The sequence below is a fragment of the Heterodontus francisci genome, chromosome 13 (genome assembly GCF_036365525.1).
Source record: "Heterodontus francisci isolate sHetFra1 chromosome 13, sHetFra1.hap1, whole genome shotgun sequence".
NCBI lineage: Eukaryota > Metazoa > Chordata > Chondrichthyes > Heterodontiformes > Heterodontidae > Heterodontus > Heterodontus francisci.
The window spans coordinates 102,855,824-102,883,377 of NC_090383.1; the positions used below are offsets into that span (position 1 = coordinate 102,855,824).

The 27,554-nt window shown below is 43.3% G+C and overlaps 1 protein-coding gene across 1 annotated transcript in view; it reads right to left on the reverse strand.

The window, feature by feature from the left end:
* ryr2a (ryanodine receptor 2a (cardiac)) overlaps positions 1–27,554 on the reverse strand; it is a 707,940-nt gene that overhangs the window by 225,032 nt on the left and 455,354 nt on the right. Inside the window, exons 34-37 of the mRNA XM_068045285.1 lie at positions 23,865–23,951; positions 14,603–14,829; positions 13,112–13,913; positions 1,993–2,193 (exon numbers count right to left, since the gene is read on the reverse strand). Coding sequence (XP_067901386.1) covers positions 1,993–2,193; positions 13,112–13,913; positions 14,603–14,829; positions 23,865–23,951 — 1,317 coding nt within the window. The remainder of the gene's footprint in view (positions 1–1,992; positions 2,194–13,111; positions 13,914–14,602; positions 14,830–23,864; positions 23,952–27,554) is intronic.

The window sequence follows — 27,554 nt, forward strand, 5'->3', positions numbered from 1 at the left end:
CACTTCTACCCCTCTCAATATCCTCCCATTTATTGTGTATTTCCTTTCTTTGTTGGACCTCCCCAAATGCATTACCTCACACTCCTCTGGATTGAATTCCATTTACCACTTTTCTGCCCACTCAACCAAATTATTGATATTATTCTGGGGTCCACAGCAATCCTCTTCACTATCAACTACACAGCCAATTTTTGTATCATCAGCAATTTTTGTGTCTTAACATTCCCCTATATCCCATGGGCTTTCATTTTTCTGACCAGTTTGCCATGTGGGACCTTGTCAAGTGCCTTACTAAAATCCAGGTAGACCACATCCACTGCACTACCCTCATCAATCCTCCTTGTCACTTCCTCAAAAAACGCAATCAATTTAGTAAGACACGACCTTCCTTTAACAAATCCATTCTGACTATCCCTGATTAATCCGCGCCTTTCTGAGTGGCTGTTTATCCTGTCTTTCAGAACTGATTCTAATAATTTACTCACTGCCGAGGTCAGACTGACTGGCCTATAACTATTTGGCCTATCCCTCGCACCCTTTTTAAACAATGGTACAACGTTCGCAATCCTCCAATCCTCTGGCACCTCGCCCGCATCCAGTGAGAATTAGAAGATGATCTTCAGCGCTTCCACTATTTCCTACCTGGCTTCCTAAATAGTTTTGCTACTAACCACTTGACCCACGGAACTGAGACTGTATGCATCTACTATGAAATTGTTCCCCATCAATATGGAAAGAAAAAAAGCAAGAGAAAGAAAGAAATTGCATAGAGATGGTCTTTCACGACCTCAGGATGTCTCAAAGTGTTTTACCGCCAATGAAGTACTTTTGAAGTGCAGTGACTGTAACAATGTAAAAAATGCGGTAACCAACTTATGCACAGCAAGATCACATAAAAAGAATTGAGGCCCAGGTTTTCACAGGGGCGGCCAATTAATGGCCAGAGGGCAGGCTCACCATCCAATTGAGGATGGTTGGCGGGCTCTCAAAGCTGGAGGGCCCATCAGAGGCCTTCCAGTTTGAAAGGAGCAGCAGGCTGTGATGGCAGGTAAGTAAGGGAGAGGATGCTTCAAGATGCGGGCGCCCTCTCTCGGACATTTTTAAACTTAATTTTAAAAAATGCATCTTGCAGCCAGGCCACCACTATGAGGGGGGGTGGGGGGGAGGTGGGAGTGATGGGGTTCAGTGAGGGGGGGGGGGGGGGTGGAGAGAGGGGGAAGGGGAGATCCTGTGGCTGCTCCTGCATCCAAGCAGGCAGGGAGGGCCTCTAGGCCTGGCTGGAGCACTGGCTCCCAGGCCTGCCACCAGGAGACTGCCTCCAGGCACCTAAACTGGCTTCTGGTGCCTGCGGAGACCTGGAGGCCAACTGGAATATCCCAGTCGGCCTCCTTTAATTGACCTCAAAAGGCACATAACGAGCCTTTGTTGGCTACCTGCCACGTGTAGGCAGGTGGCCCAGCCACCCCACCCCACCCCCATTATCGCAAAATTGGTTGGGGCTGGGATGGAGCCAGAGAACCCGCATGCCGGCTGGCAGGGCTATTTTTAGCTCCTGCCCACCTCTGTTCCCTGCCCAGGTGGGGAGGAAAAATCCAGCCCCAAGAGAGCGACCATTAAACAAGTTGTGAGTGAGTCAGTTATCTCTTACTCAATAATAGTAGAACAGCCTGGTAGTAGAGCAAGATGACGGATTAGTAAGATATAAAAAAGTGTATGAAGTAAAAAGAAAGGATGGACTTTTCATTCCGTTTATATTCAATCAAGGATTAATCCACACCAATCTTTCAAAAGTTCAAAAATACAAACATAAAGCTTTACAAATTTATTCAAATATGAAGACAATATAAAAATTAGCAGACTTTAAAAATCAGCAAGATATTCAGTATTTTCAATGCGATTGTTTAAAGACAACAGAAAATGAGGAGATTCATTAAAGATCTGAGATGTATGAAGTCAGTACATAACCACTTCACCTAGTGTAGGTTTTCTTACCTGCTCTTGTGGAGGTGATCGGAATTCTTTTGTTTTCTTGGCGGTCAATGCAGCAGACATGTTTAAAGCCTGCATCACTTCATTATATCGGAACCTTTGGTTGTCCTGAAGCTTTAACACAAAATCATCTGAAAAGGCGACAATGGCTTCAATCCGATGACGGAGTTGACAGTCGCACAAATACTGTAAAAGATGGCACATCTGGGGAAAAGGAAGTCATAATATCAACCCATGTCATGTGTTCACATTGCCTGTATCTCTTTCCATTAGTTGGTGCAAACTATGTAAAAACGAAAAGGTCTTCGTGGTGAGAGTGGTATACGTTGAGTAAGACAATTTTTACAGTTTACACCATCTGAAAAGAGCAATTGTTACCTAAAAAGAGAGGAGTTCGTAGAACAACTGGTAGGCCTCGATGTTTCAGGCAGCATACATCGCCTGGAGAAATAACTGGAGCAGGTGGAAGTAGTGGATTTATATGTGGTGGAAAATGGGTACGTGGGCAGGATCTTACTGCTAATAAGTCCTTACGTGTTCGTATCCTTGCTGCTATTGGTCAAGTGACTGGAAACATCAACAACAAGAACTGCACCACATCAACTTTACACTTCAACTCAATGGATTTCCTTCTCACAAGATTAGCACATGTCCACCTGTTACACTAAAACAACTACCTCAAACAAGACAAGAGTCAACCTCCCATACATCAGCTCCACCTTGCACAGACTACAACGCATAGTCAGCTCAGCAGACATGGAAGTCCTATGTAAGTCATCCAAGAAGCTCAGCTCCATCCTTCATAGTCACAAAGACAAGAAACCATCTCACAACAAACCATGAATCTACAGCACATCATGTGACTGCGGACATGTCTACATCAGAGAAACAGGCCACAGCCTGCACACTAGACTCAAGGAACACCAAGCCTGCTTCAAACACAGTGAATGGGACAAGTCGGCTATCACCAAGCACGCTCAACCACCGCATCAAATGATCCAATTCCAAACCCTCATCTTGTCCATTAGCACTGGCATACAAGATGTGTTAGGGAGGCGACAGAGATCTATCAACGTCACACTGTCCCCCAAGTCAGGCACCTGCTCATCAGTGATATCTAGCTACCCCTACTCAAGAAACACATCACCACCTGCTCTGCAGCCAACATACCCCAGCAAGAACAACAGTATGTATCAACCTACCACGAGAACAACTTGCCTTGGAGACATGGACAACAAACAAAGAGACTATTGATAAGCTGAATGCTCAAGATGTGAACATGTAGGAGGATGTTTTGCAAATCCTACACAGACAGAATGATTTGGGTGAGGGAACTAAATGTAACATTTCCAAGTTTGCAGACAAAACAAAGCTGGGGAGGATAGTGAGCTGTGAGGAGGATGCAAAGAGGCTCCAATGTGATTTCGACAAGTTGGGTGAGTGGGCAAATGCATGGCAGATGCAGTATAATGTGGATAAATGTGAGGTTATCCACTTTGGTTGTAAAAACAGAAAGGCAGATTATCTGAATGGTGATAGATTGGGAAAGGGGGAGGTGCAACGAGACCTGGGTGTCCTTGTACACCTGTTGCTGAAAGCAAGCATTCAGGTGCAACAAGCAATTAGGAAGGTGAATGGTATGTTAGCCTTCATTGCAAGAGGATTTGAGTACAGGAGCAAGGATGTCTTACTGCAGTTATACAGGGCCTTGGTGAGACCACGTCTGGAGTATTGTGTGCAGTTTTGGTCTCCTTATCTGAGGAAGGATGTTCTTGCCATGGAGGGAGTGCACAGAAGATTTACTAGGCTGATTCCAGAGATGGCAGGATTGACATATGAGGAGAGATTAGGTCGACTAGGCCTATATTCACTCGAGTTTAGAAGAGAGGGGATCTCATAGAAACCTATAAAATTCTAACAGGACTAGACAGGATAGATGCGGGGAGGATGTCCGGAACCAGGTGTCACAGTCTCAGGATACGGGGTATGCCATTTAGAACCGAGGTGAGGAGAAATTTCTTCACTCAGAGGGTGGTGAACCTATGGAATTCTCTACCGCAGAAGGCAGTGGAGGCCAAATCATTAAATATATTCAAGCAGGAGATAGATATATTTCTTAATGCCAAAGGGATCAAGGGATATGGGGAAAAAGCAGGAAGAGGGTACTGAATTAGATGATCAGCCATGATCTTTTTGAATGGCGGAGCAGGGCCGAAGGGCCGAATGGCCTACTCCTACTCCTTTTTTCTATGTTTCTATGTCTATGTTTCTAATGAGGAAGTGCTGGAAATGGCTGGAGAAAAGAGGAAATTAAGGCAGAACATCAAAGAGAGAAAGTTACAATATTTTGGTCACATCATTATAGCAGAAGGTAGACAGAGACAATTAATGGAAGGAAATATTGACAGAAAACATTAGAGAGGGAAGCAGAGGAGAAAATGGATGAAGGATATAATGGAATGGATGCAGTTGACCTATGCGGAATGTGTAAGAGCAGCACAGGACAGACAGAGGTACAGATCCATGGCAGTCAACCCTCTGGGAAGAAGGTGACACTGACAAACAAATGAACCACGAGGTACAATAGCTGACCAACCAACAGCAAAAGCAGTAGCATGTACCAACCTAACATGAAGCACGATGAGCTGACCAAAAGCAGCAAAAACAAGAACACGTAATGAGATAAATAAAAGCAAAATACTGCAGATGCTGGAAATCTGAAATAAGAACAAAAAGTGCTGGAGATACTCAGGGCTGGGGGGAGGTCCCTCGTTCAAAGGCATTTAGTGCCTGTACTTGACCCGGCACCAGGAAGGGGTGTGGGCCCACTTAGGGCCACCCCTGCCCTTGCTGTCGAACCCCACCTCCCCCCCACCCCCACAAGACCCTTCCCGCCCTGACCAGCCAAGGCCTGACTCCAGCGGCACTCCTCAGCCTCTGGTAGCTGCAGCTTCTGCGGTGGTGCGGCTGCTACTGGCCTCTGATTGACTGCCAGCTCTGCAAGGCCTGGACTTCTGGCGATGGGGTCCTAAATCCTATGGAAGGCGCAACACTGTCCACTTAAGTGCCTGATTGGCACTAAATTCAGCAGGCCTTCTGGAAAAGAGGTGATGCGGAGATCTCGGTGGCGGTTTCCCCCGACATCGTGCCCCCTGCTGCCAGCATAAAACTCCCCCCCCATTGTGTCAAAAGAACATGCATGACCAGCTGTGAGGAGCTTCATAAAGTTAAATAAAATAGCTGCTGGGGAAACACACTTAGACTACAATGGTTATGAAATCCATTAACCTTTTATCCAGGGGCATTTAATTTAACAGAGAAGGCCATCTAAGTCAACTGAAACCGCTTGTTTGTTTTGATGAGAGCAAAGAGAACAAAATCCTGTTCTTCATTTTACTTCCATATCTATGTAAAGTTAAAATGAAACATAAAATTCTAATTTGAGAATGTATATATAAATTCAGAATTTCAGCTGCAATCATTAACAAAGCCTACAGAAGGAAAAGCATGACAGATTTTCACACATAATAAAAACGTTAAAGGTCAATAAATACATCTTCATTCTCAATACTAATAAGTGTTACAAGAAAGAGTAGGGAAAAGATGCTGATATTACATTTTAACAAGATGGGCTGGATATTAAGAGCTCTCCGGGTGGCCCGGACATATGGGTCGCACACCATTGCACCAACATGATCTACCGCGTGGCTGCTCATTTAAATACCTAGATTGGCCTATCCTCCCCCCAACCCCCTCAACGGAGCCCGACGCCGGGAGCTCGGTAAAAACCAGCCCAATTTATCAGACTATTAAAAGGTTTCATGTTTAAAAGTCAATGCATTCTAACTTTTAAAAGATGCTTTCTGATGTGGGCCTCCTTATTACATATTCACAAATTGAGGGGAGGCCCCTTAGGCCTGGAAATACAGGTCTAAAATTTGAAAGTGTAATTAATTCGTAATTAGTGATAACTAGCCCAAATTCATGCTGGTTCCAAACTTGCCCTCTGAATTAGTGAATCCTCTGGAGCAGCATTGGTTAACCCACTGCAACATTTGGATTAGTGCACTATAGTACGCGCTCCGGACATTGCAGAGCCTCTCCAACATCCAGTAGCTGTGAACGCTGAACATGTCACCATTACTGGCATGGCAAAACCTGGCCCATAGATTAGATCAAATAAAGTACATCAGCTTTGCATAAATTAGTAACTACTTAAGTCAAAATGTCAGATCTACTCAGATGTGTTATGACAATCCATATTATTAAAAAAAGTTGTCACATCATGTACATTTAACTGCCCATTTTGCAGCAAGCTGATTGATCCATGGGATCATGACCTGAGAACATTAATGCATTACCGATCGAGTGGTTGCCACCGATCAATGCTGCACTCCCATGCAATAACCAGACACTTTGCTTTGTGTCGGCCTCCTGGCCTCTCTCCAATAGTCCTTCCCATTCTCAGACAGCAGACGACTGTACCTGGTCTCTCAGCTTGCTCCCTCCAGGCAGAGGGCCCCACTTCAGTCTCCCTGCTCTTGTCAACCCCCACCCCTGCAGATTCAGGCAATGATGCATGGTCTCCTAAGGAATTGGTACTGCCCAGCCCTGTTTTTTGTCATTTTGGACCTTATATTTTGGACCTTTATGTATCAGCTGTAGCTGTGAGCAGCACCCTTGCCTGATACTCAGATGGTTGTGGGTTCAAGTCCCACGCCAGAGACTTGAGCTCAAAAATCTAGGCTGACACTCCAGTGCAGTACTGAGGGAGTGATGCACTCGCAGAGGTGTCATCTTTCTGATGAGATGTTAAACTGAAGCCTCATCTGCCCTCTCAAGTGGACATAAAATATCCTATGACATTATCCTTGGTCTCCTGACCAATATTTATCCTTAATGTTCCCTCTACAGTGACAGGTTGGGTGGCAATGCAGCAAATTAGATGTTTCTGTGCACAAGTTGTACTCTTTAAGGCACTGTGCTGCACCAAACAAAATTAAGGGTACTGTGCACATAAATGAATAGACCGTACACAACAAAAAAATTAATGGGAACATTGTTTATCCTTTAATTAACATCAGTAGAAAACAGATTATCACATAGATAGTTATCACATTGCTGTTTGTCGGAGTTAGCTATGTGCAAATTGGCTACATTACAATCGTGACTACACTTCAAAAGTACTTCTTTGGCTGTAAAGCATTTTGAGAATTCCCAAGGCTGTGAATGATACTACAGAAATGCAAGACTTTCTTTTCATATTTTCTTCAGCACTGAGTCCTGTGCCTTTTACCATGTAACAGTGAATCTGGGGGAGTAATGAGTGGGTGAGTAGATTCTGGAAGGGAAAGAAAGAACTTGCATTTATGTAGTGCAGTTCAGAGACTTTCATCAGGTTAAATTGAAGCTCAGATCTCAAAAATGCAAGGAATGGTGGGTTTTATGAGTTTTGTGCGAAGGGGATGAATAAGGTGAAATTGTATGTCGCGTGCTGTCTGCCTGTGAATTCTTGATGGGAACTCCTGTTGCGTGAAACTATATGCTAGGAGAACTAATTTGTAAAATCTTCCCCATCTCATCACGCAGTCCCTTATCCTTTTCTCCAAAGTATATAATCCAAAATCTTAAGCCTATAATCAAAAAAAGAATGTGACTCAAACTGCTCTCCTTTGTATTATCTAATGCTTATGGCTAGGCCAGTATTTATTACCCATCCCTAATTGCCCTTGAAAAGGTGGTGGTGAACTGCTTTCTTGAACTGCTGTAGTCCATGTGAGGTAGATACAACTAAGTGCTGTTAGAAAAGGAGTTCCAGAATTTTGACCCAGTGACAGTGAAGGAACGGCGATATAGTTCCAAGTCAGGATGGTGTGTGACTTGGAGGGGAACTTGCAGGTTGTGGTGTTCCCATGTATTTGCTGCCCTTGTTCTTCTGGTTGGTAGAGGTCACGGGTTTGGATGGTGCTGCCTAAGGAGCCTTGGTGCATTGCTGCAGTGCATCTTGTAGATGGTACACACTGCTGCCACTGTGCGTCGGTGGTGGAGGGAGTGAATGTTTGTGGATGGGGTGCCAATCATCGGGTTGCTTTGTCCTGGATGGTGTCGAGCTTCTTGAGTGTTGTTGGAGCTGCATCGATCCAGGCAAGTGGAGAGTATTCCATCACACTCCTGACTTGTGCCTTGTAGATTGTGGACAGGCTTTGGGGAGTTAGGAGGTGAGTTACTCGCCACAGGACTCCTAGCCTCTGATCTGCTCTGGTAGCCACTGGATTTATATGGCTACTTCAGTTCAGTTTCTGGTCAATGGTAACTCCCAGGATGTTGATAGTGGGGGATTCAGTGATCGTATTGCTATTGAATGTCAAGGGGAGATGGTTAGATTCTCTCTTGTTGGAGATGGTCATTGCCTGACACTTGTGTGGCACGAATGTTACTTGCCACTTATCAGCCCAAGCCTGGATATTGTCCAGGTCTTGCTGCATTTTTACACGGACTGCTTCAGTATCTGAGGAGTCACGAATGGTGCTGAACATTGTACAATCATCAGCGAACAACCCCACTTCTGACCTTATGATTGAAGGAAGGTCACTGATGAAGTAGCTGAAGATGGTTGGGCCTAGGACACTACCCTGAGGAACTCCTGCAGTGATGTCCTGGAGCTCAGATGATTGACCTCCATCAACCACAACCATCTTCCTTCGCTCTAGGTATGACTCCAACCAGCGGAAAGTTTTCTCCCTGATTCCCATTGACTTCAGTTTTGCTAGGACTCCTTGATGCCATACTCAGTCAAATGCTGCCTTGATGTCAAGGGCAGTCACTCTCACCTCACCTCTCGAGTTCAGCTCTTTTCCCCATGTTTGAACAAAGGCTGTAATGAGGTCAGGAGCTGAATGGCCCTGGTGGAACCCAAACTGAGTGTCACTGAGCAGGTTATTGCTAAGCAAGTGCCGCTTGACAGCACTGTCAATGACATCACTTTACTGATAATCGAGAATAGACTGATGGGGTGGTAATTGGCCGGGTTGGACTTGTCCTGCTTTTTGTGTACAGGACATACCTGGGCAATTTTCCACATTGCCGGGTAGATGTCAGTGTTGTAGCTGTACTGGCAAGGGGTGCAACAAGTTCTGGAGCACAGTCTTCAGTACTATTGCCGGAATGTTGTCAGGGCCCATAGCCTTTTCAGTATCCAGTGCCTTCAGTCGTTTCTTGATATCACACAGAGCGAATCGAATTGGCTGAAGTCTGGCATCTGTGATGATGGGCACTTCAGGAGGAGGCCGAGATGGATCATCAACTCGGCACTTCTGGGTGAAGATTGTTGCAAATGCTTCAGCCTTATCTTTCGCACTGATGTGCTGGGCTCCCCCATCATTGAGGATGGGAATATTTGTGGAGCCACCTCCTCCAGTAAGTTGTCTAATTGCCCATCAGCATTCACGGCTGGATGTGGCAGGACTGCAGAGTTTAGATCTGATCCATTGGTTACGGGATCGCTTAGCTCTATCGCATGCTTACACAGTTTGGCAAGCAAGTAGTCCTGTGCTGTAGCTTCACCAGGTTGACACCTCATTTTGAGGTATGCCTGGTTCTGTTCCTGGCATGCCCTTCTGCACTCTTCACTGAACCAGGGTTGGTCTCCTGGCTTGATGGTAATGGTAGAGTGGGGAATATGCTGGGCCACTGTGGCCTTTCGGCAATAAGGTGACATTATGTTCGGATATAAGCTTTTAGCCATGCAGTCTCTGCACGGTAACCCACTGCAAGATCCAGACCCCTGCATGAACATAAATTTGAAACTTGAACAAAAAGTAACGTTTGACAGTTCAAGGAGATACGCTTTGTGGGTATCTCACAAAAACACAATTTAGCATTTTCACTAAAGTGTGCCCTGATAAATCCACATCCTAATCATTAAGTTAGATCCTCATTGAGTCAGATCCTGCATCAATAAATTATTTATGTTTCAATATTTGATAGGGAGAAGGAAGTATAAGGCTTGCCTGACAGGCATGCAATACCAATACCTCTTTAATATAATGCCTACGGGTGAGAATTGTGTGGGAGAATATCCAAATCAGAGCAGATAGTGCTGCTTGACTGGTACCTAATTAGTGAGGTAATAATATCTTCAGTAAAAATATGAATGGTTTGTTGATGATAACCACACATGAAGTCAATGAAGACTGTTTCTTGAAAGTTTCAATTGATTTTTTTCCAATAATTTCAAAGTGTCATTTGTATTTATTTCCATACTTAAATAGGAATGGATCTTATGTAATCTCAGCTTTGCATACACTGAATTAAATATTTCAAGACTCATCAGAAAATGAAAATGTATTGAAACCCTTGCAACCTCACAAGTTGCAGTGCATCGTTTACAATGTGTCTTGTCGGACTCTTTCTGATTTACTTAAACACCTGAATAAGTGCAGATGAACTCTCAAGAGAGATAACACTCTCAAATTCCTCCCCCATATCCACCCAAGTAAAAGATTCAAACTGGTGTAAAGGCAGTAGCAATGGTTTGGATTGACATCTCCACAACAATGCTGCTTAAAGTCTAGCTGCAGAATAATGTATAGGATCAGTTGACATTCCATCTGCAGCTCTGCAAATGACATCTACAGAGCTGAGAATGACAAAGCAGGGTTGCTAATGGTTTGGGTGGATGGACACCAGCCTGATGCTGCCTGAACTTATTTAAATCTCCTTTATTTTTCCAACTTCCTTCCCTTCCTCTTCAATCCTGAAGGCACTGATACATTGTGGTGATATGGGTCCACTGGAAACATTGCCAGTGGCCGTTCTTCACACGTGAGCCTTGACTTGCAGTGACAGTAGGGCATTCCACCATTAGGTTGGGAGGGGGGGGGGGGGGGGTGGGGAGAAGGAATCACATCTCCACCTGATGTCCAGATGCAATTGTCCAAGGGGGATTGCAGGATAGAAATCAGGAGCAAGAATCTTGGTCTTTATTCCTCTTCCTAACCCAGTGACACTGAGGCCAATGATATCACAGAAGCCCTCCAGCCTCTAACTATTAACACCCGTTGCAGTTGGCTAATTCAGAAAAGGGGATAAAAGCTAGGGCTGATTTTAAATATCTACTCCCTTAAAGCATTGAAGGTCAGGAAACCATGATCACTGAATATATCATATGAAAACAGGCTTCAAAGACAATATTTGAAGAAAAGCTCTATCTTTAACTGTTCGATCTATTACTCACAGACATGAATATTGGGGTAGATCTTGTCAGCCCATTTTGTATATCTCCCAATTTCAATTACCATTGGAAATAGCAATTTGGAGAAATGTAAAACAGGTTGCTAACTCTTATTACACTGTCACACAAAGTCAAGATCTACCCCATTCTGCCCTATTGCATTACCACAAAGAAACACAACTTGGAATGCTATAGTTTTTTTTCATATAACTGAGGTATCCTTGTGTCCTCTACCTGCAGTGTTCCTGAGTCAATAAATTGGCAGTTTTTTTAATGTCCCACTGTAGTGTTGTCCTCATTATCCAACCCTGGCAGCAGTGGGCTCACTCTTGGTGGGAGAGGTTCCAATGGAAAGTGTAATGAGCACTAACCCAGGGAGACAGGCTGGGATCATGGCAGCTGGGGAGGGTTCTTGACTCTACTCAGGTGGGAGGAGGGAAATTCACACTCAGGGTCTCAATATCATTGCTGCTTTGCTAAATTCAAACAATTACAAAAATTGATAATCACTTGCATGAGGTCGTTTCACAAATCTGTGCTCCAAAATAGAACATCACCTCCCAGAAGGAGGAAAACCACATACATTAAATTGTATGGAATTGTTCCTGGAATATCCTTGTTGTAGCTATTTCAGTTGATTTTCTTTAAGTACAGATGATAGAAATGAGAGAACTAGCTTGGGACATGGCATGAGGAGGCCTGAACTAGAACCTGCAAAGGTGCAATTATTAACCTAGGGTCTTTGTTTCAATTGTGCATAATACAAGTTATTCACTCATACTTTAGAGCTTGGGTATGGGAGCATTGTGGTTATGTTACTGGACTAGCACTCCAGAGGCCTAGACTAATGATCTGAAGACGTGAATTTAAATCCCACCACAGCAGCTGGGGAATTTCAACTTAGTTAATTAAATAAATTTTGAATAAAAGGCTAGTTTCAGTAATGGTAACCATGAAACTACCAGATTGTCATTAAAAACTATCAGGTTCACTAACATCAATTAGAGAAGGAAACGTCCTTATGCAGTCTGGCCTCCAGACCCAGTAATATAGCTGACTCTGAAATGGCCTAACAAGCCACTCAGCTGTCTCAAGGGCAATGAAAGAAGGCTAGTAAATGCTGGCTTTGCCAGTGATGCCCACATCCCATGAATACGCTAGAAATCAGCGCCCAGCCCAGATGGTGCCAAAAATATTACAACATGAAACAGGCCATTCAGCCCAACCAGTCCATGCTAGATTATATCCTCCACAGGAGCTGCACTCCTATATGCCCATATCTCCTTATCCTCTTTCCTTTAACCACCTGTCTAACCTATTGTTACATGTTGACATGCTTCCTGCTTCAGTCGTTTACTCTGGTAGTGCATTCCACAGCCTCACAAACCTCTGTGTAAAAATGTTTCTCCTGTGTGCCTTTTAAACACAAATAAAATTAAATAGTTCTGTGCGTTATCAGTCACAAATACGTTAACACACTTATATAACATTTCGCAAAGGTGTTGTCATGTTTAAAATAAATAGATTGTTAAAATAGCAGGCACACACGTTAATGTAATCATCAACAATATGGTGCAGAACAATTTCAAACCCAGAGCTTTCTAAAAATCAACAGAAACTAAAGGCGAAGAAAAGATTCTGAAGTCCATGAGACGCTTTGTAATTATTTACATTTTCATAGATTCTTCTGTAGAATGCATACACAAACTGGTCAAAAAAATAGTGGTTGTTCCAAAAATCTAAAGTAATATACAAAATATCAAATGGTTGAGATTATATATAAAATGCAATTAGCATTGAGGATCCTACACTCCGGTTTCTGGAATAGTGGCACCTACTTATTCAGCTTTAATAGGCAACATTCAGTTAAGATTTTCTTTCAAGTTTTACCTGAAGTTTAACTGGCTCTGGGAGTTTCATCTGCAGTAGACCTTCTTTGGGAACTTGGTCACCTTTGAATTCTTCATCGCCTCCCTCTGTTTTCTGTTCACCTTTACTGACATCCTTTTCATTTGTTATATTTTCTTCTTTTCTCCCAGTATCTTCAGCAAACACACTGGCCTCGATCAGCTGCAGAATATGTTTTAAGTCCTCGCTGCAGAAGATACCCATGATAAGGAGCGTGTAAAAGAGTTTGATAAGGGGGACAAAAAGGAACTCAGTGGTGCCACCAACTGGGTCTCGGACGTGGAGACTGCCTTCCTGCACAGCTTCGGTCAGCATTTCAATCGTTTTGGCCTTCAAGATGTCCAGTGGAAATTCTGGGCTGTACTGGAAGCATTCCCCAGTCATGGTGACAAAACTGGCTGAGGAAAACTGCATTCTAGGCCTAAGTGAGGTGCTGAGGCCTACTCCAGGGACCGCATGATTTTGGTTATCATCTGGGAACAAAGTAATACTCTTGGTCTCATCTGTCATCGGAACGATGAATTCGTTGTTCATCATCAGCCTGGCAGTGGCATAGGTACTAAGGTAAGTGTCAATGAGTAGATCATAATAACCTGTTCGCAGCAAACCAGGTACATATTTGTTTTCTATTGCATAGAGCAATTGAGACTCATCCACATGACTGCACAGGGCATGGGCCACTCGGTTATTGCCCAGAGCACAAACTGCGGAATACAAACGCAAGGTATGGTAGTGAAATTTCAGCAGGTCCTCATGCTCTGTGAGTTCCAAGATATCCAAAGCCCTACATATCACAAAGAATCAAAGGAAAGGTTAATGTTTACAGTATTTATAATACACATGCAAACCTTTTGTCTATTTAAAAAAAAATTACAGTACTTTAGCCAGTTAAAGAAGGCAAGAGTTTATGTAAAATAACAAGCCTTAAATACGGCCTTTCCAATCCAAGCAGAGCAAAGCCCCTCTCCAAATGTGTGCAGCAACAGACAAAATGCTGCTGTGGATATTGCTAATCACTAGTTACATAGAAATTACATAGAAATTACAACGGGGAATCAGGCCGTTCAGTCCAATCAGCCTGTGTTCGTGTTAATCCTCCACACAAACTGTCATCCTAATCCCTTGTGCGCACCCAGTTCCCATATTTCTTTACTCCCTTTTACTTCAACTTCCAACCTAACCTATTCTTAAATTTTGAAATAGTACAACAGTCATTGTATAAAAGTAGACACCAGCATGTATAATTGCTGCTGACTATTGGTTTACTCCTTCCATACTTTCCCATTTAGATGCTCAGGATTGTTTCCCAGCTGTAAGTGTCAAAACACAAATGGATCATTAAATGGATTGTATGATTAAAACTCTAAGTGGGAATAAAAATAGTGCGCGCGCTGTTGTGTTTGACCATAATTAGAGGTCACGGTTATTAATTGTTCACTGATTACTGCCTTCACAAGGCTTTTGAACACTAACCTGTTCTCTTCAGGAATATGTAAAGACATGAATCTTAAAGGTTCTGTACATTGCACCTGCCATCCATGGCGGTCACTAACACGGCTGATATCCACCTTTAAGAACTCATTCGGCACTCTGCTCCACAGCACAGGAGTAAGACGCTGGACATGAAGTCGAGGAGGACACTGTGGTGTTGGATTCCTGCGCTCACTTTTAAACAATCCTGCTGACAGGGGCATTACATTCTGGAAATAAATAAGAGGATGCGGTGGGACCTGGTTATAATGAAAACGATCACAACATCAATCCTTTCATAATGATAAGGCTCCAAAGCCCCAGCACAGTTACATTGCCTTTCAGATGTCTACTAACGTAACGAAACTCCTATTGATAGAAATTTAATCTGCCAAACAACAGAGATGAAGTGTAGTTATAAGAGCTGATCTTGAGCAAGTATTGAAATACTGTGGGTAAAACTGCTTCTGAAGCATAACAAAAAAGATTTTAAAATTATTAATCCCAGCCAGCCTGGTTCCTTCCTCCACATTTCTCTCCACATATACACGGAGTAGCTCTCTTTCTTTCTCTTTACAATGGGGCATAAAGGCTGGTGGTTGATCATGTACAATTGGTAAACAGGGATGGATGGTACAGAGACAGCCATACGAGGTATAGAATGCTGAGATCAACAGGTAATAAATAGGAAGCAAAAATAATAATCCTTGCTCCTTATTTATTTTGTGTTTGTTAGATACAATTGTCAACCCTGACTAGAGTACACAACCAGCTGGCAATAACAGTCTGATGAAAGTTATAATCCGAACGTGCTAATCCAGCATCACCCACTAGATGGTGGTAAAATCAGCAAAATGTCACTGCTGCCAGATAGTGTGCAACAGCTGAAGCAAAGACCAATAAATAAATACGTTACCTTAATGTATTATCAAAGAATTAAATTGACTTTGTTTTCAAACTACAACAGCAGTTTTACACAAATGAAACACACTGCGTTCTTTCAATGAGACATGAAAAACTTTTAAAGCGGATATAAAACCATAAAATATGCAGATTATAAATGTCCACTTTAAAAGAACCAACAGACCAAGTGCTGAACACAATGGAGATATTATGAAAATATATTGCTAAAGAAGAGTGATGAAGTTGGTTACAGGACAAAAAAATAGATTGTTTTGAACTCCAGAATGCTCCAGTTTGGCAGTAATAATCTGGCAGATTACTTCTCGTTGGCATAGTTTATATTGGGAGAGAGGATTAAAAATTCCAGTTGTTATAGAAGATGTTGGAGTGAGTACAAAACAGGAAATCTTGCTTTGTAGCCCACCAGATTTTTCACTTAAAATGATCAACTAGAGGACTTCTAATACAAAGTTAATTTTTGTATTAACAATCTGAACATTTTTACTTTCATACATCTCTCATTTGTACTATTAATCTATGTTATTCCTACTTTGTCCCTCCCAGGCACCATAACCGGGATTTTACTGACCCCGGGATGACAGGTTGGGAAGCAGGTTGGCCGGTAAAATGCCAGGGAGACATATCAGGACAGCTTCCCGATGAAGTCACGCCGCTGGAGATGTTTCTCAGCGGCAGGAAAGGCAACAGCTGGGCTGCCCGTCCACCAGAGGTGGGCGACCAATTTGAATAAATAAAAGTCCAATTAAGGGACATTTTCTTGGGCCGCTGGCAAAAACAGTGCCCCCCACCACCACACGGGGAGGCTGCCAGCTGAATGGAGGCAGCCTCTCAGCAGCTTCCCGGATTGGGAGGGGCCATCGGAGCCAGAGGCTGCATGGCCCAAGGGGGGCGCAGCCAGCGGAAAGGGCCTCTGCTATAGGCCTGACGCCGCTGCTGAAGGGATCTTCCCTTCAATTGCCAGGACCTGCCTACTTGGGCCCGGCAGAGAAAACAAATCTTTGCCACCCCTGCGAAGCAGCCTCAAAATAGACCCACCCTCGTGTTTCCCTCGATGCCACTGCAATGGCCACCTCTCCCAATAGCAATGCTGAGCTGTCAGCCCTCTGCACTAGCAGCATGGAAGGCTTGGCTGCCTCCCCGGCCTGTCATTCATTAACTGGCAGCCCTAACACTTTCTCAATTCCACCGCCTGCTTTACATCCTGACGTCGGGACTTAGTCTCTGCTGGAAAAATCACACCTCGTATTAAAGTAAGTGGTAATGGCTGACAATTAAAATTCTGGATGATAAATGTTCATTGCTAAAGTTAGTATGATCAAAGTTCTCAGTTCTTTACTTGTGGCCTGGATTTTGCAGTTGGGGTGAAGTAACAACACTCGCTGCTGACTTCGAAGTCACCTGCCCACAAAGATCTAGTGATCCGTGTGGTGTGGATTTCCCCTTTCCCGATAAATCTGGTGCCAAGTCAAGAGGATCTCCAGGCAACCAACAACAGTGATGCCAGCAGGCAGGGTAAGTAGCCAATCACATTGAAGCATTCTCACAATCAGAAAACCAAGAAGTTAAAAGCACTTTATCCTTCAAATTTAAGTTTTCAGATAGTATAATAAATGACTATGATTGGATTAAGATCGACACTAAAACATATAAACAAACTTTCAACATTTTTTTTTAAGTTTGTGGAATTCCTTATAATAGAGGAATGTGATATTCAACAAATATAAAATTATTCTTTCAGAGTGAGTGAGGCTGGTTAGCAGTAATTAAGAACTTAGTTGGCCATTAAAAACCCAGTTACACTTCATTCAACAAGGTGGAACTTTCTCAAGGGTTTTACATCAAGTGTATGAGTATAAGAATGGAGCTTCTCATCAGTTGAATGATTTCCAACTGATTGAAAACTGAGGGCAGCACAGCCTCAACAGTGCACACTCTGGAGAAGTAAAGAATTGTTAACAGCAACTCCTGAATTTCCATGTTATTCTGCACATGTATGGACTCCCAAAGTTGCTGTCCATTTCGGTGAAGTAATGATGGCGAACACTGACAACTGTACCGTCATTACCACTGCAAAAGCTGGGCCTTCAGTTCTTTACAAAGATAGGCGGTATTGTAAGCAGTGAAGACGGAAGCAGAATATTACAAGGAGATATTAGTAGATTGAGTGAATGGGCAAAACTAAGGCAAATGAATTTCAACATAGGTAAGTGTGAGGTCATTCACTTTGGACCTAAGAAGGATAGATCAGAATAAATGGAGAAAAGCTAAAAATATTGAGTCCAAAGAGACTCATGGTTCATGTGCATAGATCATTAAAATGTCATGGACAGTTACAGAAAATAATCAAAAAAGTTAATCGAATATTGGCCTTTGTATCTAGAGGACTAGAAAACAACAGAGTAGAAATTATACTAAAGCTGTACAAACCTCTGGTTAGACCACACCTGGAGTACTCTGAGTAGTTCTGTGCATCAAATCGTAGGAAGGATATAATGGCCTTGGAGTGAGTGCAGTGTAGATTTACCAGAATGATCCTCAGACTCCAAGGGTTAAATTACAAGGAGAGATTACACAAAATTTGTTGTATTCCCTGGAATTTAGAAGATGCGGAGTGATTTAATCAAAGTTTTCAAAACATTAAGGGGAACTGAAAGAGTAGATGGAGAGAAACTATTCCTGCTGGTCGGGGAGTCTAAGACTAGGGGACATAGGCCGTAATTTTATCCCACCCCAGCAAGCTAATACATTAGCTTTATTACACTGAATCCCCTCTTTTGGTATCATCTGTTTCACTGGTTCATAATATTGATTGAGTCGATGAAAAGGAACAAGACTGAAATCTGACTTCTGATATCATTACTGGATTAATTAATTGAGAAGAAAGGGAGGAATTTTCCTTTGCAATAAAATTTAAGGTACATAGGAACATAGGAGCAGGAATAGGCCATTTAGCTCCTCAAGCCTGTTCTGCTATTCAATGAGATCATGCTGATCTGCAGCTTAACTCAATATACCTCCCTTTGCCTCATATCCCTTAATACCATTGGTTAATAAAAATTTTATCAGTTTCAGGTTTTAAGCTAACAATTGATCAAATATCAACTCATTTGCAGAAGAGTCCAAACTTCTACCACCCTTCATGTGTAGAAGTGTTTCCTAACTTCACTCCTGAAAGAACTGACTCTAATTTCTAGACTATGGCCGGGATTTTATGTTGGGCGGACGGGAGCCGGCCACCGACTGAAAGGTTGGTGGTGAACCTGCTTCTGCCTCGCCTGGGGATCCTTTCCGTATTTTACAGGTCCCCAGGCTTTAATTGTTCCGAGGTGGGACTTCCACCTTTTTGAGGGACGAAGTCCTGCCTCATTGAGCTGCCGGCCAATCAGCGTGCCAGCAGCTCTTAGTCCCAGCTGCGCCACCTGGAGCAGTGGCTACTGCTGGGACTGCAGCCCAGCCGAACGCAGAGAAAGACATGGAGCCAGGAGTGAAGGTAAGTTTTGGTTCATCGCCGGGGGTAATCGGTCAGGCCCCGGCGAGGCAAGGGTGGTCGGATGGGGTGAAGGGGGGCATGTTGAGTGTTGGGGGTGGTTGGAGTAGCGGGGGCGGCCCTCCATCGGGCTCCCTGTTCCGATGATCAGGGCCCCCCCCGGACAATCGGCAGCCACCTGGTATTTCCAGGCGGTTTCTTTGGGTCCTTGGCCAACCACTTGCTACGCATAAAATCCGCGTGGAGGCGGGTTAGTCACATTTCACGTTTTATTTTTCATTTTTAACCCCCTGCAACCCTCTTTCACCTATCATAGTGGGATTACTGTTGAGGCCAATGTAATAGTTGATCTGCTTAGGCTATACCTATCCTTAAAGCTTTCAATCGAGTTTCCAACAGTACATCTATCCAGCTTGCTTTTGAATGTATTAGTTGGCACAGTATCCTGGGTTTTTGCTGGATGATCCATGGACTGAATTTTACCTTTTGGGGCAGGAAACAGGAGCCGGGACTGTTTCCAGTCCCGAACTTGCCCCCAGGAAGAAACAGTCACTCATTGGAATTTTGACTAGGGCACCCCTTAATTGGCATGGAGACAGGTGCCTTGTCCAAACACGGGCAGCAGATGAGCTCTTGAGGCTGCAAGGCCAATCAGAGGCCTCCCTGCATCAGAGGAGTAGCCAGCTACAATGAGTGGTAAGTAACTGAAAGGGCGCTTAAACAAGAAGGTGCCCTTTCCATAGAGCCATAGAAAAATTACAGCACAGAAGGAGGCCATTCAGTCCACCCAATCTAATCCCACCTTCCAGCACCTGTCCATAGCCTCGCAGGTTACATCACTTCAGGTGCATGTCCAGGTACCTTTTAAAAGAGTTGAGGGTTTCTGCCTCCAACACCATTCCTGGCAGTGAATTCCAGACACCCACCACCCTCTGGGTGAAAAAGTTTTTCCTCATGTCCCCTCTAATCCTTCTACCAATCACCTTAAATCTGTGCCCCCTGGTAATTGACCTCTCCACTAGGGGAAACAGGTCCTTCCCGTCAACCCTATCTAGGCCCCTCATAATTTTGTACACCTCAATTAAGTCACCCCTCAGCCTCCTCTGTTCTAAGGAAAACAACCCTAGCTGATCCAATCTTTCCTTAAAGCTGCAACATTCTTGTAAATCTCCTCTGTACTCTCTCCAGAGCAATTATGTCCTTTCTGTAATGTGGTGACCAGAACTGTAAGCAACACTCCAGCTGTGACCTAACCAGCATTTTATACAATTCCAGCATTATATCCCTCCTTTTGTATTCTGTACCTCGGCCAATAAAGGAAAGCATTCCATATCCCTTCTTCACCACTCTATCAACTTGTCCTGCCACCTTCAGAGACCTGTGGACATGCACTCCAAGGTCTCTCACTTCTTCTACCTCCCTCAATATCCTCCCATTTATTGTGTATTCCCTCGCTTTGTTGACCTCCCCAAATGCATTACCTCACACTTCTCTGGATTGAATTCCATTTGCCACTTTACCGCCCACGCAACCAAACCATCGATATCTTTCTGGAGTCTACAGCCATCCTCTTCACTATCAACTATATGGTCAATTTTTGTGTCATCAGCAAATTTCAATCATGCCTCTCACATTTAAGTCCAAATTATTAATATATACCACAAACAGCAAGGGACCCAACACTGAGCCACTGGAAACTGCTTTGCATTCGCAAAGACATCCGTCGACTACTACCCTTTGTTTCCTGTCACTGAGCTAATTTTGAATCCAACCTGCTACATTCCCCTGTATCCCATGGGCTTTCATTTTGCTGACCAGTCTGCCACGCGAGACCTTGTCAAATGCCTTACTAAAATCCATGTAAACTACATCCACTGCACTACCCTCATCAATCCTCCTTGTTACTTCCTCAAAAAATTCAATCAAGTTAGTAAGACATGACCTTCCCTTAACAAATCCATGCTGACTATCCCTGATTAATCCGTGCCTTCCTAAGTGGCAGTTTATCCTGTCTCTCAGAACTGATTCTAATAATTTACCCACCACCGAGGTCAGACTGACCGGCCTATAATTATTTGGCCTATTCCTTTCAACAATGGTATAACGTTCGCAGGCCTCCAATCCGCTGGCACCTCTCCTGTATCAAGTGAAAATTTGAAGATGATCCTCAGCGCATCCACTATTTCCTCCTTGGCTTCCTTTAACAACCTAGGATGCAATCCATCCGGCCCTGGCGATTTATCCACTTTCAAGGATGTCAGACTCTCTAGTACTTCCTCTCTCATTATACTTACTGTATCTAATTTTTCACACTCCTCCTCTTTTACTACAATGTTTTGCATCATCCCTCTCCTTTGTGAAGCCAGAGACAAAAAATCTCATTAAGAACCCTGTCCACTTCTCAGCAACTTTCCTTAAAAGTTTAATTGAAAAATAGAAAATGTAGCCAGGCCACCACTGTTGAGGGGCGGGGAGTGGGGGAGGGGTGCGGGGAAATCACTCTACAGGGCAGTCTTTGGTTCCCCCCCGCCCCACTGAGGCAGGCAGGGTGGGTCTATAGGCATGCCAATGGGTCTCCTCCTCCAGGTAGGTGACCTGCTCCCCCCACCAACCCCCCCTCCCCCCATTGCGTGGGGAAACTGGAGGTGGACGGGAAAATCCCAGTCCGCCTCCTTAACTTACCTTTTAACAAGGCTCTTAATGAGCCTAACTGGCTACCTATCTCGTGGGGCAGGTTATCATGCTGGCCTCAAATCCATCTCAGCCAAAATGGCCGACGCCGGCAATGGGTTCAGGAAACCGGCACGCCGACCGGTTCTGGTATTTTTGGGCCCTGTCCGCCTCTGTTCCCCACCGTGGCGGGGCCCAAAAATTCAGCCCAATATTACAGAACAAACTAACAAGGCTACAAGAGCACTGAAGTAGCAATATCTTAAGTAATGAGAAATTCTTAGCACAGTCATATTACATATTGAATAATCTGATATTAATATAACCACAAAGCTTAAGTAACAGCATGAAGATAAATTACTATATTAAAATTTTAATTGTAGTATCAATTACCATATTAAGAAAAAATATCATGACTCTAAGGTAGTAGAAACATTTATAAAATGATAGAAGAGGGGACTGGAGACAGATTATCTACAGACATGGGTTTTCAAGACTCTAAAGGGCTTATGTATTAACTGAACCCTGATAAATTGTCTGACACAGCTATACTCTGTAACCAGGAAGAGTGGGCTCAAGCTCAGAACAGGAAAGATGCACTGGAGATTTAACTGCTTTACAGAGAGGATGGTGAATGTGTGGAATACACTGTCCAGAACTGCCAAGTGGAATCATACAGTCTCAACAAGTTCAAGAGATAGCAGCTTCATATGGTGTCACCACTATTCCCAGCCAGACTGAGATGACTGAATAACTCCCCCATCAATCGTGCCTGGAGACCCCACTGCTGTAAGGGACTAGGATTGATTTAATGCACATAACGTGCTCACTGCATTTTGCTGGTGCTCTTATTGGGAAATGTTGCTACAGCTTTGATCAAGACTTTGTAGCAGACTCTGTAAATAGACTTCGGAAATAGACTTTATTTGCTGTAAAATACACTGTCTGCTGTGAGTTCTGTCTAACCTCTCCCCCTTCCCCCAAGCCTCCAACTCATTGTGATTTGAACACTGTGTCAGCCAATGAAAACTCTGTGGCCTTTTAATGAGTCTATCACACAACCTGGTGCACAGTTTCCAAGCAAGGGTGCTTCTGAGTTGAGTTATTATGCACACTGTGTGTTCAGTTCTTAGAGAGTCTCAGGCACAATGCAGGGATAAAGTACCCAATGTTCAGCAGCCCTATAGTCGGAAAGACTGCGGCCCCAAATTTCCTGTGTCTGGGCAACTAGCAACACCTGCTGTGAACTAAACTTGGCCTTGCCCATTAAATGCTGACGATATTTTGTGCTGAAAGTTGCTGGAATGGGGCAATAGAAATAGCAGGGTATCTTCTACAAGGCACCTGGGATCTAAGTGAGCAGGAAAGAAACTGGGTCTCCCCATAACCAATCAGATTGAAGCACTGTGAAATCAGTCATGCAAGGACATGTAATTTATAATGTTGAATTCAATGTCAAATCAGGTGCAGAAAGAGAAATAGATAAAGACTGGATTAAAAAGAGATTTAAAAAGACAGTAAGAAAAGTAAACAAAAAAATGTAGATTTTTAAAAAATCTCCAACAACAATTAAAACCTGAAGGTATGAGACGCCACACATTGTAAGATAACTTTTAGTGTCAAAGATGGTGGCTGCCTGTAGTTAACACTTATCACATCGTTAAATGGATACTTAGACTGAAATGGACAAGACTTGACTTTCTATGGCAAGTTTCCTTCATATCTACTGCACACGTGTAGGAACTTAATGCCGTTCAATGGATTTGAACGGGGAGCCAAACAGCGAGATACTGTTTTCACGAATTAAACAGCAGAGTGGCGCATATTCAACAGTGACTTTTCAATTTCCACGTTCAATTGCGCATCTCTACCCTCACCTGAAGTTGTTTTGGCATTTGCTCATAAATAACAGCAAGCACTATTAGCCCCGTCATTATTTTGATGGCAGATTTTGGGCCGACATATTGAACTGCATTGTCGTTAAGATTAAGCACAGAATTATAAAACCTTAGTCAATTACTTAAAATGTTAAGTAGGTGGAACACTTTCATGTGTACAAGGATAAGTTCACCAATCCTGCACTTGCAGATCAGTTTTGTAGCCCTATCCCAATACCTCACTCCCTTCAAGCAAGGCTCCCCATTACAAGCATGTAATTGTGTATTTACCACAATCATGACTTACCTTAATCCTTCCCAACTCAAATTGGAACACATTGGGGCTTGTGGCTTGTGCAAATACTGCTGCAAACAGTTTTGTGCTTGGTTCCACCTGAACACAGAATGAAGATCGCATTACTGCTGAAGAAAGTTTCTGTAAGGTTATGATCAATCACTAAAATGCAACCCAGTTTTCTATAGAGTCATTCTGGGTTCATTAAAATAATTGAATCCTTACATTTCAAGTGGTTAATGACATACACGTCTCGGTACTTGACTGGACGTAATCACAAATGCTCAAGCAAATTAATGTTGCACTTTCCGACAATTATGTTTTCTGATTTTTGTTAAAGAAGAACCTACTTAGAATTATAAATTAGCAACAAGCCCACGATAATGGATCCAGATGATGAATAACTCAGAATGCAGTCCATACCGCCTACTCATCTATCACTCGAATGTGTACTTCATTTTAATGTTTTAAAAATCGCAATCCATGAAGCAATTTTAATACAGCCTACACTGTCCAGATCCAAAGCAAAGGTGCACTCACTGCAGCAAGTAGATGGAATGAAGTTCACTGATGGCTTGACTTTCCACTGTTTAAGGGTTGCTATAACCAATTTAAAAAGTGTTTTTTTAAACATAAATTTCAATCATTCACTCACAGACACATTCTCAGTCAAGTGTTCTTGTACAAAAATGATGGCTGTGTTGTCAGAAAATCCTCCTTGTAATAATGCCCTCTCACTACACTAGGATGAGAACCTTGCAACTGGCTGTATTTTATAAATATGTTAGATAACATCCCCACACAAAAACTTCAGCTCTTTAAAATAAGAAAAAATTATTTTAATTAATAATCATCTTTTCTGGAACCAAACGCTGTGATTGCGACAATCTGTTAATGTGTCCACTGACCCACCATAGCCCTTCCATTATGCAATTCAATGTATGTCTTTGCCCAGGGTGGATACTGAGGTTCCTGAGTTCTAAAATTCATTCATTCAGGGGATGTGTGTGCCACTGGCAAACCCAGCATTTATTGCCCAACCCCCACCGCCCTTCAGAAGGTGGTGATGAGCTACCTTCTTGAACTGCTGAACTCCATTGTAGCAGTTTTGATGCAACTGAGTGGCTTGCTAGGCAATTTCAGACGGCAATTAAGAGTCACCCACGTTGCAGTGGGTCTGGAATCACTATAGGCTAGACTGGGCCTAACTGGGAGGACTAACAAGGCAAAGGAATATACAATGAATGGTAGGACCCTAGGAAGTACAGAAGGTCAGAGGGGCCTTGGTGTACTTGTCCATAGATCACTGAAGGCAGCAGCACAGATAGATAAGGTGGTTAGGAAGGCATATGGGATACTTGCCTTTATTAGCCGAGGCATAGAATATAAGAGCAGGGAGGTTATGATGGAGCTGTATAAAACGCTGGTTAGGCCACAGCTGGAGTATTGTGTACAGTTCTGGTCACCACACTATAGGAAGGATGTGATTGCACTGGAGAGGGTGCAGAGAAGATTCACCAGGATGTTGCCTGGGCTGGAGCATTTCAGCTCTGAAGAGAGACTGAAAAGGCTGGGGTTGTTTTCCTTAGAGCAGAGAAGGCTGAGGGGGGATATGATTGAGGTATACAAAATTATGAGAGGCATTGATAGGTTAGATAGGAAGAAACTTTTTCCCTTAGTAGAGGGGTCAATAACCAGGGGGCATAGATTTAAGGTAAGGGGCAGGAGGTTTAGAGGCGATTTGAGGAAATAATTTTTCACTCAGTGGGTGGTTGGAAAGTTGAACACACTGCCTGAAGAGGTGGTAGAGGCAGGAACCCTCACAACATTTAAGAAGTATTTAGATGAGCAGTTGAAATGCCATAGCATACAAGGCTACGGGCCAAGTGCTTGAAAATGGGATTAGAATAGTTAGGTGCTTGATGGCCGGCACAGACACAATGGGCCGAAGGGCCTGTTTCTGTGCTGTCCAACTCTATGACTCTATGGGCAAGAACAGCAGGTTCCCTTCCCAAAAGAACATTAATGAACCAGATAGTTTTTTTTTTATAACAATCGAGTATTTTCATGGTCAACATTACTGATCCTAGCTTTTTATTCCAGATTTATTTAATTAACATTATTTAAATTCCCCAGCTGCCATAATGGGATTTGAACTCTTATCTCAGGATTGCTAGCCAAGGATTACTAGTGCTGTAGCATAACCATTATACTACCACACCCATTCAAATAAGAATCATGATCACACTAGTAGTGTCACATCAGTCACTGGGATATTTACATAGTATATGGCAACCTTATACTATTGAATTGCATAAAAATACATGCAAAATACACAGAAAAGAGATATTAATGGTAATTTCACTGACTCCATGCTCCCAGGAGGGAACACACTCAAAAGCAGTGCAGGTCAAATATTTGACATTTTAGCATTGTGTCCCTATCACTGACCAATGATCTATGCGACGGGTTTACCTCACCATGAATTCCTCACAAAAGGAGCAAAAAAGGCAACCTGACATCATGGCCGCCTTTACAATGTAGCAGTGCATTGTTCAGAATACTTGGCAGTGGACTTGATTTGAGTAAACAATTGAAAGAATTTGAGCAGGAACATTTCTTTCAATCCATTTGACAGAAGCGATCTTTAATCCTGTTTGTTGGATTTTATTCCTCAACCAAGTTGTTCCTATTTTAATTATTTGTATCTGTATAAAGATCCAACAATAAGTGCAAGGAGCTCACAGACATCTTTGTCACTAAGATTGAGACCATCCAATCAGCTGCCTCTGTTGCAATCCTCCCTTCCACCCTCCCACTGGGTCAAACTTCCTCTAAAGCTCCCCCCTGCCCTAGCCCTGAAAATTGCATCTTTAGTTTCTCTCCTGTTTCCCCTCATGCCCTCTCCGAGCTCATCTTGCCTAGAGAGACCTGCTCCATCGACCTTATTCCCACTAAACTGCTGGCCACCCAACTGTCCCTCCTGGATCCCATGATAGCAGATATCGTTAATGGTCCTCACTCTTCAGGTGTTGTCCCTCTCTCCTTTAAATCTGCTATCATCATCCCTCTTCTCAAGAAACTAACACTTAACCCCACCATCCTTGCAAACTAATGCCCCATCTCCAACCTCCTTTTCTTTGCCAAAGTCCTTGACTGTCACCTCCCAGATCTGTGCTCATCTTTCACAGGACCCCATGTTTGAAATCCTCCAATCAGGTTTCCTCCCCTCCAACAGTACTGAAATGGCTCTTGTCAAAGTCATAAATGACATCCTGTGTGACTGTGACAAAAGTAATTTTCCTTCCTCATCCTTCTCAACCTATCTGCAGCCTTTGGCACGGTTGACCACATCCTCCTCCAATGCCTCTCCACTGTTGTCCAGCTGGGTGGGACTGCTCTCACCTGGTTCCATTCTCTATCTAATCTTAACCAGAGAATCACTTGCAATGGCCTCTCTTCCTGCTCCTACACAATTACCTCTTTTGGCCCCCAAGGATCTATCCTTGGCCCCTTCCTATTTGTCATCTGCCTCTTGGTGACATCATCAAAAAGCACAGCTTTAGTTTTCACATGTACACAATGACACCCAGCTCTACCTGACCACCACCTCTCTCAGCTCCTCCACTGTCGCTAAACTATCAGACTGCTTATCTGACATTCAGTACTGAATAAGCAGAAATTTCCTCCAAATAAATATTC